Genomic DNA, 12,160 nt, shown 5'->3' with positions numbered 1-12,160 from the left:
AGGCAATACCATTCAGGACATAGGCATGGGCAAAGATTTCATTATGAAATCACTGAAAGCAATTGCAACAAAAGAAAAATTGACAAATGGGATCTAGTTAAACTGAAGAGCTTCTGCATAGCAAAAGAAACAATTATCAGAGCCAACAGGCAACCTACAGAGTGGGAGAAAATTTTTGCAGTCTATTCATCTGATAAAGGTCCAATACCCAGATTCTACAAGGAACTCAAACAAATTTACAAGAAAAAAATCAAACAACCTCATTAAAAAGTGAGCAAAGGACATTAACAGACACTTCTCAAAAGAAGACATTCATGCAGCCAACAAACGTGGAAAAAAAGCTCAACATCACTGATCATTAGAGAAATGCAATTGAAAACCACAATGAGAAACCATCTCATGACAGAATAGTGATTATGAAAAAGTCAAGAAACAACAGATGCGGGTGAGGTTCTGGAGAAATAGGAACACTTTTACACTGTTGGTGGGAATGTAAATTAGTTCAACCATTGTGGAAGACAGTGTGGCAAATCCTCAAAGATCTAGAACAAGAAATACCATTTGACCCAGCAATCCCATTTCTGGGTATATACCCAAAGGAATATAAATCACTCTGTTACAAAGATATATGCATGCATATGTTCATTGCAGCACTATTCACAATAGCAAAGACCTGGAATCAACCCAAATGCCCATCAATGACAGACCAGATAAAGAAAATGTGGAACATATACACCATGGAATACTATGCAGACATCAAAAGGAATGAGATCATGTCTTTTGCAGGAATGTGGATGAAGCTGGAAGCCATTATCCTCAGCAAACTCATACAAGAACAGAAAACCAAACACTGCATGTTCTTACTTGTAAGTGGGAGCTGAACAATGAGAACACATGGACACAGGGAGGGAAACAACATGCACTGGGGCCTCTTGGGGAGTGGGGTTGGGGGAGGGAGAGCATTAAGAAAAATAGATAATGCATGCTGGGCTTAATACCTAGGTGATGGGTTGGTAGGTGCAGTAAACCACCAGGGCACAGGTTTACCTATGTAACAAACCTGCACATCCTGCACATGTACCCCAGAACTAAAAAATTAAAAGAAAAAAATGTATTAATTAGTTCCCCCAACAAATATTTTCTGAATATCTGTAACTATGAATTCCATTAAACTTACTCTTCAGGTGTTAAAAAAAAAAAGAAGACATTTATGTGGCCAAGAAACATGAAAAAAAGCTCAACATCACTGGTCATTAGAGAAATGCACATCAAAACCACAATGGGATACCATCTCACACAGGTCAGAATGGCAATTATTAAAAAGTCAAGAAAAAACAGATGCTGGCAAGGCTGTGGAGAAATAGAAACTCTTTTACACTGTTGGTGGGAATGTAAATTAGTTCAACTATTCTGGAAGACAATGCGGGGACTCCTCAAAGACCTAGAGGCAGAAAGACAATTTGACCCAGCAATCCCATTACTGGGTATATACCCAAAAGAATATAAATCGTTGTTATAAAGATATGTGTATGTGCATGTTCATTGCACGTGTATCTTCATTGCAGCACTATTCATAATAGCAAAGACATGAAGTCAACCCAAATGCCCATCAATGATAGATCGGATAAAGAAAATGTGGTATGTATACACCACGGAATACTATGCAGCCATAAAAAGGAATGAAATCATGTCCTTTGTAGGGACATGGATGAAGCCAGAAGCCATTATTCTCAGCAAACTAATGCAGGAACAGAAAGCCAAACACTGCATGTTCTTTAAGTGGGAGCTGAACAATGAGAACACATGGACACAAGGAGGGGAATGACACACACTGGGGCCTGCCGGGGGTGGGGCAGCAGAGAGAGAGAGCATCAGGAAAAATAGCTAATGTATGCAGGGCTTAATACCTAGGTGAGGTTGATAGGTGCAGCAAACCACCAGGGCACATGTTTACCTATGTAACAAACTTGCACATCCTGCTCGTGTATCCTAGAACTTAAAATAAAATAAAATAATAAAAAAGAAAAAAAGATAAAAATAGGTAAATTGTGCTTCATCATAATTAAAGACTTTTGTGCATCAAAGAACATTATTAAGAATGTGAAAAGACAACGTACAGAATGGGAGAAAATATTTTCAGATCATATATAAAGGTCTGGTTTCAAGAATATATAAACAACTCTTATAACTCAGTAGCAAAAAGACAAATAATTCAACTAAAATGGGCAAAGGACTTGAATAGACATTTCTCCAAAGAGGATATACAAATGGCCAATAAACACTTAAAAAGATACTCAAAATCATTTGTCATTGGGAAAATGCAAATCAAAACCACAATAATATACCACTTCACACCTATTAGGATAGTGATAATAATTTTTTTAAAAAGGAAAAAAACAAGTGTTGATGAAGATGTGGAGAAATTATAACTCTTGTACACAGCTAGTGGAAATGTAAAATGGTACAGCCATTGTGGAAAACAGTTTGGCAATTTCCCAAAAAGTTAAGCATAGAATTATATGATCCAACAAATCCATTCCTAGGTATATACCCAGATAAAAACAGGTAGTCAAATACTTGTACACATAGTAGCACTATTCCCAAGAGCCAAAAGGCAGAAACAACCCAGATGTCCACTGATAGATGAATGGATAAATAAAATGTAGTATATACAGAATATAAAATACTACTCAGCCAAAAAGGAATGAAGTACTGATACATGGTTCAACATGGATGAACCTGGAAAACATGATGCTAAGTGAAAGAAGTCAGACACGAAAGGTCACATATTGTATGATTTCATTTATATGAAATTATCCAGAATAGGTAAACCCACAGAGACAGAAAGCAGATGGGTATTTGCCAGGGGCTGTGGGGAGGGGAGAATGGGAAATGACTGCTTAGTGGATACAGGGTTTCATTTTGGGGTGATGAAAATGTTTTAGAATAATAGAAGTGGTGGTTTTACAACATTGTGAATGTACAAAATGTCACTTTAAAATTATTACATTGTGTTACAAGAATTTCACCTTAATAAAAAATGTCTGAGTGTGAACAGAGAAACAATCAAAGCTGAATCTGGGTGAAGGGACTAAAAACAGAGGCATGAACACCTGGAGGTCACATTGGAGATTGCAGATTCTGAGAGGTGGAAAAACACGTGTCTTTGAGGATAATGAAAAAATATAAAACAGCTCTCTGCCTGTTGAGTACAATAAACATTTGAAAGATGTGGACACTTGGTAAAAAGTAGATAACACTGCTCGGGGGCCATCGGGTCACAATCTCTTCACAGAAGAGCATTGCACATTTTGGCTCCACCTCAGAATCAGCCCTCATGTGTTTGCTTTACTTACATTTCCAACCACTGCTCTCTCCTGGACCTCAGAATACCTACATCTGCTTCCTGCAAACACACTCAGAGTTAGTTCCTATTTCTTCCTCCCTACAATCCCAGTATGACTGAAGTCTATTGGAATTTAGAACCTTGCTGCTCAGTGTTGTCCATGGACAGGCAGCATTAGTGTCACCTGGGAGCCTGTTAGAAATGCAGAATCTCAGTCCCTATTCCACAATCAGCATTTTAATAAGATTCCCCCAAGTAATTTATATGCACATTTAAGTTTGACAAGTTCCCAAGTTTCCATCTATAAAAATCGAAATGAAGAAACAAATGAGATTTATTTTCTCTAGGAAGTCATGATGCTTGATTTTAGTTACAATTATTGTTTTGTTCTGTTAGTTTTGCCACTCAGGGCTTGAGTTAAAGGAAATGGGATTATTTTTCAACATGGTTTGTCTTTTCCGCTAAATTTTCTAAAAGGAGTCAGGATAGTGCCCAACCCACTATCCTGTAAGATAGTAGGTAGAATGTAGGCTGGCATGAGTCATTGTTTTTCATGGTTGTTTCAAAGATTGATTTCATTTGCCCCACACTTTTGCAACAGTGGTCTTCTTTCCCTTCCTAAATCACTCCAGGCTCTTTCCTGCATCACGGCTTTTCACACATTATTCCCTCTGCCCTAAAATCTTCTTCATTTGACTTTTCCTGTTTAACTTTTCACACCCTTTAAATATCAGATGAGATGTTACTTTTCCAGAAAGTCCTTTCTTCATCACTCAGTCCAAAGCAGGTCCCCATGTTTTTCTCTATCAAGGTGCCCTGCTTATTTTTTTTGCTAGCCTCACATTTTCTAATTATGTACGCATTTTTGTGAATATATGACTGTGTGTAAGCTAAGTAGCATAGTGAAGTGGCTATGAGCACAGACTCTGGAGCCAAGCTTCCTGATTTCCAATTCTAGAAGCCACTTCTCACCTCCTGGGTCTCAGAACACCTGCATCTGCCTCCTGTAAACTCATTCAAATGTGTTTCTCTTTCTATACCCATTTCCCCCATAAGTGTGGGGCAGTGAGCAAGTTACTTTAGTGTTCTGTGCCTTCTTTCTCCATCTGTGAAGTGGAGATTGGAGCACTGTATATTTCATAGGGTCATTATAAGAAGTATTCATGGAAATAGGGAGAAGAAGAGGAGTTTTAACACAAGGACATTCACAATATTTTATTCTAGAGGTGGAAATAATTTTGCAGGGTGGTAAAAATGAAGCAAAAACTCAAGATTCTGCTCCCAGATCAGAAAGCGGCTCTTGAATGAAGGAAAGAATTCTCTCTCTTTCTGCATTTTATATATATTTCCCAAAGTTCTGTTCTCATTCCAGTTTTCTCCTCAGCTTAACATATTTCTATGCCATTGATTTTTAAGTCTCTAGCCTCAGCTCTACCCCTAGTCCTAAGTTCCCAGGAACTTTCACGTAACATCCTCATGTATAGCACACTGACATCCTAAAATCAGTAGGTCCAAAATTGAACTCACCTTCCTCCTGTGGCTGCTCTCCACCTTCCAATTTTGTCACTTTCTTTGGCCATCCTGTCTGAAATTTCACTGCCCTCTTTACCATATTTCATCTCTCCCTTTCCTTCTTGATTTATTTCTACGTTATCACTACCCAATACACTATTTTACTTGTTTATCTTTTTTTACGGTTTGTCTTCTTCTAAAATGTTAACTCCATGAGAGCAGGAATTTTTGCTTGCTTTGTTCATGATGTATTCATGCAAACTACAACAGTGCCAAGCATTCAGTAGGTGCTCAATTAATATTTATTCCTTTCTCATTCCAATTACCAATTAATCTACTTAACTCCATCTTGATGGGATCTCTTGCTTCGGTCCCTTCTTTCTCTTATGCTGCTGCCACACTTGTTGAACTGTTATTGTTTCTCATAACTATTACAAGAGCTTGTCGCATGCTGGCTAATGAAATTTGGGCTAATTATTTAAATTAACTTCATCTCAGTTCTTCATTTTAAAATGGAGATAATAATAGTATAAATTCATAGAATTCTCATGAGACTCATAATGTGTGTACAGCACCTGGCACAATACTTGAAATACAATAAGCGCTCAGTGAATGCTTCCTACTTTTATCTGCTACCCTGGGCTAGCTCTGGACTAGATTTCCGTTGGTCTCCTGGCCTATCTCTGCCTGAATGCTTTGTCTTCCATGGACCACTTGTAGTTCCCCAAATATGATATGAATCTTCATCTTTTCTATATAATGGACAGCAGGAAACAAGAAGCCAGCTGGATCAGTTCATTCTTTTCTCACTGCCATATATAATGCATTGCTGGACTAGCTAGCCCTAATTTGCACTAAAGGAGGGGAGAGATGGAAACCTTTTTTTTTTTGCAATGAGCAAAAAGTGAGAGGGTTATTTTTAGTGTGTTTGGTTGGGCCCAGAAAATTTGGCTCAACTGAATAATAGGTTTTTAATATTTTAGATGAGGATAGTGAGGTTCAGGAAGGACAAGTAACCTCCCTGAGGTTCACAGTACGATAGTAGATAAATTGGTACGAGGGCCCATTTTCTTGATCTTGGTACTCTTTATAACACAAGATGCTGGTCATAAATCACAAACAGTCTTGTCTTCAAAAGCCTATTTCCTCTGCCCCAGCAAATAACTTTCTTACATGCAGACACAATTGAAATTGTCCACCAACAACCATCTCAGGCTTATCACATCCAAAGTTGAGAGGAGGTAGTAGTATATCAGGTAACACTGCCAGCGTCCCCTTTCCCGCCCCAATCCCTTGGCAGACAGCCAGACAGACAACTGTATACAGATGATTTAGGCTGAGCAAGCTGCACAAAACCAGGGAGTCACTCAGTGACTACACCGGTCTGGATTGACATTTACCTGGGCCAAAGCAGAAGACAAACAGGAGCAACTGGAACAGCCACAACATGCTTTCTGCGGTGAAGACTGGTGCTTGAGACCTTGAGGCAGTCAACGTTTTTGCCCTTCTGTCATAAACTGAAAATACTTCTGAGACTTCCCCTTCCTCTCAGAGGCGTGGTGACAACTTCTTCCCCTGCACTAAAAATCCTAATTTGTAACTGTGTTAATTTTTTTTTACTTTTTTCTGAGCTAAGTGCACAAATCTTTTTTTTTTTTTTTTTTTTTTGGAAAAGAAGATAAAGTCCTTTATTGCATCTTTCATAAACTTATATGTAAAAGTCTGTAAGGAATTTCCTAAAATCTACTAGAACACATAAATGAGTTCAGCAAAGTGAAAAGATACAAAACCAAAATATACAATTCAAATGCAATTGTATATACTAGCTATGAGTAATCCGAAAATAAAATTAGAAAAACAATTCCACCCTAATTATATCAGAAAAAAATATTTAAGTATAAAGCTAAGAAAAAGCCAAAAGAAAACTGATTTTTTTAAAATTATACTTTAAGTTCTAGGGTACATGTGCACAATGTGCAGGTTTGTTACATATGTATACATATGCCATGTTGGTGTGCTGCACCCATTAACTTGTCATCTACATTAGATATTTCTCCTTATGCTATCCCTCCCCTTGCCCCCCACCCTGTGACATACCCCAGTGTGTGATGTTCCCCTTCCTGTGTCCATGTGTTCTCATTGTTCAGTTCCCACCTATGAGTGAGAACATGCGTTGTTTGGCTTTCTGTTCTTGTGTTAGTTTGCTGAGAATGATGGTTTCCAGCTTCATCCATGTCCCTGCAAAGGACATGAACTCATCCTTTTTTATGGCTGCATGGTATTCCATGGTATATATGTGCTACATTTTCTTTATCCAGTGTATCATTGATGGGCATTTGGGTTGGTTCCAAGTCTTTGCTATTGTGAACAGTGCTGCAATAAACATACGTGTGCAGGTGTCTTTATAGCAGCATGATTTATAATCCTTTGGGTATATACCCAGTAATGGGATTGCTGGGTCAAATGGTATTTCTAGTTCTAGATCCTTGAGGAGTCGTCACACTGTCTTCCACAATGGTTGAACTAGTTTACACTCCCACCAACAGTGTGAAAACGTTGCCATTTCTCTACATCCTCTCCAGCATCTGTTGTTTCTTGATTTTTTAATGATCACCATTCTAACTGGCATGAGACGATATCTCATTGTAGTTTTGATTTGCATTTCTCTAATGACCAGTGATGATGAGCTTTTTTCATGTTTCTTGGCCGCATAAATGTCTTCTTTTGAGAAGTGTCTTCATATCCTTTGCCCACTTTTTGTTGGGTTTTTTTTTCTCTTGTAAATTTGTTTGAGTTCTTTGTAGATTCTGGATATTAGCCCTTTGTCAAATGGATAGACTGCGAAAATTTTCTCCCATTCTGTAGGTTCCCTGTTCACTCTGATGATAGTTTCTTTTGCTGTGCAGAAGCTCTTTTGTTTAATTAGGTCCCATCTGTCAATTTTGGCTTTTGTTGCCATTGATTTTGGTGTTTTAGTATTGAAGTCTTTGCCCATGCCTTTGTCCTGAATGGTATTGCCTAAGTTTTCTTCTGGGGTTTTTGTGGTTTTAGGTCTAACATTTAAGTCTTTAATCCATCTTGAGTTAATTTTTGTATAAGGTATAAGGAAGGGGTCCAGTTTCAGTTTTCTGCATAATTGCTAGCCAATTTTCCCAACACCATTTATTAAATAGGTAATCCTTTCCCCATTGCTTGTTTTTGTTAGGTTTGTCAAAGATCAGATGGTTGTAGATGTGTGGTGTTACTTCTGAGGCCTCTGTTCTGCTCCATTGGTCTATGTATCTGTTTTGGTACCAGTATCATGCTGTTTTGGTACCAGTATCATGCTTTTTTGGTTACTGTAGCCGTGTAGTATAGTTTGAAGTCAGGTAGCATGCTGCCTCCAGCTTTGTTCTTTTGGTTTACAATTTTCTTGGCTATATGGGCTCGTTTTTGGTTCTATATGAAATTTAAAGTAGTTTTTTCTAATTCTGTGAAGAAAGTCAATAGTAGTTTGATGGAAATAGCAATGAACCTGTAAATTACTTTGGGCAATATGGCCGTTTTCATGATATTGATTCTTCCTATCTATGAGCATAGAATGGTTTTCTATTTGTTTGTGTACTTTCTTATTTCCTTGAGTAGTGGTTTGTAGTTCTCCTTGAAGAAGTCCTTCACATCCCTTGTAAGTTGTATTCCTAGGTATTATATTCTCTTTGTAGCAATTGTGAATGAGAGTTCACTCACGATTTGGCTCTCTGTTTGTCTATTTTTGGTGTATAGGAACGCTTGTGATTTTTGCACATGATTTTGTATCCTGAGACTGCTGAAGTTGCTTATCAGCTTAAGGAGATTTTGGGCTAAGACAATGGAGTTTTCTAAATATACAATCATGTCATCTGCAAACAGAGACAATTTGATTTCCTCTCTTCTTATCTGAATACCCTTTATTTCTTTCTCTTGCCTGATTGCCCTGGTCAGAACTTCCAATACTATGTTGAATAGGAGTGGTGAGAGAGGGCATCCTTGTGCCGGTTTTCAAAGGGAATGCTTCCAGCTTTTGCCCATTCAGTATGATAATGGCTGTGGGTTTGTCATAAATAGCTCTTATTATTTTGAGATACGTTCCATCAGTACCTAGTTTATTAAGAGTTTTTAACATGAACAGATGTTGAATTTTATCAGAGGCCTTTTCTACATCTATTGAGATAATCATGTGGTTTTTGTCATTGGTTCTGTTTATGTGATGGATTACATTTATTGATTTGCATATGTTGAACCAGCCTTGCATACCAGGGCTGAAGCCAACTTGATTGTGGTGGATAAGCTTTTTTTTTTTTTTTTGTGATGGAGTCTTGCTCTGTCACCCAGGCCGAAGTGCAGTGGCACAATCTTGGCTCACTGCAAGTTCTGCCTCCTAGGTTCATGCCATTCTCCTGGCTCAGCCTCCTGAGTAGCTGGGACTACAGGCACCTGCCACCACGCCTGGCTAATTTTTCTGTATTTTTTGTAGAGACAGGGTTTCACTGTGTTAGCCAGGATGGTCTCAATCTCCTGACCTCATTATCCACCCACCTCAGCCTCCCAAAGTGCTGGGATTACAGGCATGAGCCACTGCGCCCAGCTGGTGGATAAGCTTTTTGATATGCTGCTGGATTCAGTTTGCTAGTATTTTATTGAGGATTTTCACATTGATGTTCATCAGGGATATTGGCCTGAAATTTTCTTTTTTTGTTGTGTCTTTGCCAGGTTTTGGTATCAGGATGATGCTGGCCTCATAAAATGAGTTAGGGAGGAGTCCCTCTTGTTTATTGTTTGGAATAGTTTCAGAAGGAATGGCACCAGCTTCTCTTTGTACCTCCGGTAGAATTCGGCTGTGAATCCACCTAGTCCTGGGCTTTTTTTGTTGGTAGGCTATTAATTACTGCCTCAAATTCAGAACTTTTTATTGGTCTATTCAGGGATTTGACTTCTTTCTGGTTTAATCTTGGGAGGGTGTATGTGTCCAGGAATTTATCCATTTCTTCTAGATTTTCTAGTATTTGTGTAGAGGTGTTTGTAGTATTCTCTGATGGTAGTTTGTATTTCTGTGGGATCAGTGGTGATGTCCCCTTTATCATTTTTTATTGTGTCTATTTGATTCTTCTCTTTTCTTCATTAGTCTGGCTAGCTATCTATTTTGTTGATCTTTGAAAAAACTGCTCTTGGATTCATTGATTTTTGAAGGGTATTTAGTGTCTCTATCTCCTTCAGTTCTGCTCTGATTTTAGTTATTTCTTGTCTTCTGCTAGCTTTTGAATTTGTTTGCTCTTGCTTCTCTAGTTCTTTTAAGTGTGATGTCAGGTGTTGATTTTAGATTTCTCTTGCTTTCTCTTGTGAGCATTTAGTGCTATAAGTTCCCCTCTACATACTGCTTTGGCTGTGTCCCAGAGATTCTGGTACATTGTGTCTTTGTTCTCATTGGCCTCAAAGAACTTATTTATATCTGCCTTAATTTTTTTATTTACCCAGTAGTCATTCAGGAGCAGGTTGTTCAGTTTCCATGTAGTTGTGTGGTTTTGAGTGAGTTTCTTAATCCTGAGTTCTAATTTGATTGCACTGCGGTCTGAGAGACAGTTTGTTATGATTTCCATTCTTTTGCATTTGCTGAGGAGTGTTTTACTTCTAATTATGTGGTCAGTTAGAATAAATGAGATGTGGTGCTGAGAAGAATGTGTATTCTGTCAATTTGGGGTGGAGAGTTCTATAGATGTCTATTAGGTTCACTTGTTCCAGAGCTGAGTTCAAGTCCTGGATATCCTTGTTAATTTTCTGTCTCATTGATCTGTCTAATATTGACAGTGGGGTGTTAAAGTCTCCCATTATTATTGTGTGGGAGTCTAAGTCTCTCTGTAAGTCTCTAAGAACTTGCTTTATAAATCTGGGTCCTTCTGTATTGGGCACATATCTATTTAGGATAGTTAGCTCTTCCTGTTGCATTGATCCCTTTACCATTATGTAATGCTCTTCTTTGTCCTTGTTTATCTTTGTTGTTTTAAAGTCTGTTTTATCAGAGACTAGGATTGAAACCCCTGCTTTTTTTTTCTTTTCATTTGCTTGATAAATATTCCTCCATCCCTTTATTCTGAGCCTATGTGTGTCTTTGCCCATGAGATGGGTCTCTTGGATACAGCACACTGATGGGTCTTGACTCTTTATCCAATTTGCTAGCCTGTGTCTTCTGATTGGGGCATTTAGCCCATTTACATTTAAGGTTAGTATTGTTGTGTGTGAATTTGATCCTGTCATTATGATGCTAGCTGGTTATTTTGCCCGTTAGTTGATGCAGCTTCTTCATAGTGTCGATGGTCTTTACCATTTGGTATGTTTTTGCAGTGGGTGGTACCGGTTGTTCCTTTCCATGTTTAGTGGTTCCTACAGGAACTCTTGTAAGACAGGCCTGGGGGTGACAAAATCTCTTGGTGTTTGCTTATCTGTAAAGGATTTTATTTCTCCTTCACTTATGAAGCTTAGTTTGGCTGGATATGAAATTCTGGGTTGTAAATTCTTTTCTTTAAGAATGTTGAATATTGGCCCCCACTCTCTTCTGGCTTGTAGGGTTTCTGCCATGAGATCTGCTGTTAGTCTTATGGGCTTCCCTTTGTGGGTAACCTGACCTTTCTGTCTGGCTACTCTTAGCATTTTTTCCTTCATTTCAACCATGGTGAATCTGAAGATTATGTGTCTTGGGGTTGCTCTTCTCGAGGAGTATCTTTGTGGAGTTCTCTGTATTTCCTGAATTTGAATGTTGGCCCATATTGCTAGGTTGGGGAAGTTCTCTTGGATAATATCCTAAAGTGTGTTTTCCAACTTGGTTTCATTCTCCCCATCACTTTCAGGTACACCAATAAACGTAGGTTTGGTCTTTTCAGATAGTCCCATATTTCTTGGGGGCTCTGTTCATTTCTTTTCATTCTTTTTTCTCTAATCTTGTCTTCATGCTTTATTTCATTAAGTTGATCTTCAATCACTGATATCCTTTCTTCTGCTTGATGGATTCAGCTATTGATACTTGTGTATGCTTCACGAAGTTCTTGTGCTGTGTTTTTCAGCTCCATCAGGTCATTTATGCTCTTCTCTAAACTGGTTATTCTAGTTAGCAATTCCTCTAACCTTTTTTCAAGCTTCTTAGCTTCCTTGCATTGGGTTAGAATATGATCCTTTAGCTTGGAGGAGTTTGTTATTACCCACCTTCTGAAGCCTATTTCTGTCAATTCATCACACTCATTCTCCTTCCAGTTTTGTGCCCTGGCTGATGAGGAGCTGTGTTCCTTTGGAGGTGAA

At 38.4% G+C, this 12,160-nt stretch overlaps 1 protein-coding gene across 4 annotated transcripts in view; it reads right to left on the bottom strand.

Annotated features, from left to right (window-relative positions):
* Positions 1-6,419, bottom strand: part of SLAMF6 (SLAM family member 6) — a 39,247-nt gene extending 32,828 nt beyond the window's left edge. For all 4 annotated transcript variants that reach the window (XM_054451280.1, XM_054451290.1, XM_054451302.1 and 1 more), the window contains exon 1: positions 6,259-6,419. In XM_054451280.1, the coding sequence (XP_054307255.1) occupies positions 6,259-6,307 (49 nt within the window). In that variant the 5' untranslated portion in view covers positions 6,308-6,419. The remainder of the gene's footprint in view (positions 1-6,258) is intronic.
* Positions 6,420-12,160: the final 5,741 nt, after the last annotated feature.

This window comes from Pongo pygmaeus, chromosome 1 (genome assembly GCF_028885625.2).
Source record: "Pongo pygmaeus isolate AG05252 chromosome 1, NHGRI_mPonPyg2-v2.0_pri, whole genome shotgun sequence".
Lineage (NCBI taxonomy): Eukaryota > Metazoa > Chordata > Mammalia > Primates > Hominidae > Pongo > Pongo pygmaeus.
This window is presented reverse-complemented; position numbering and strand designations above follow the sequence as displayed.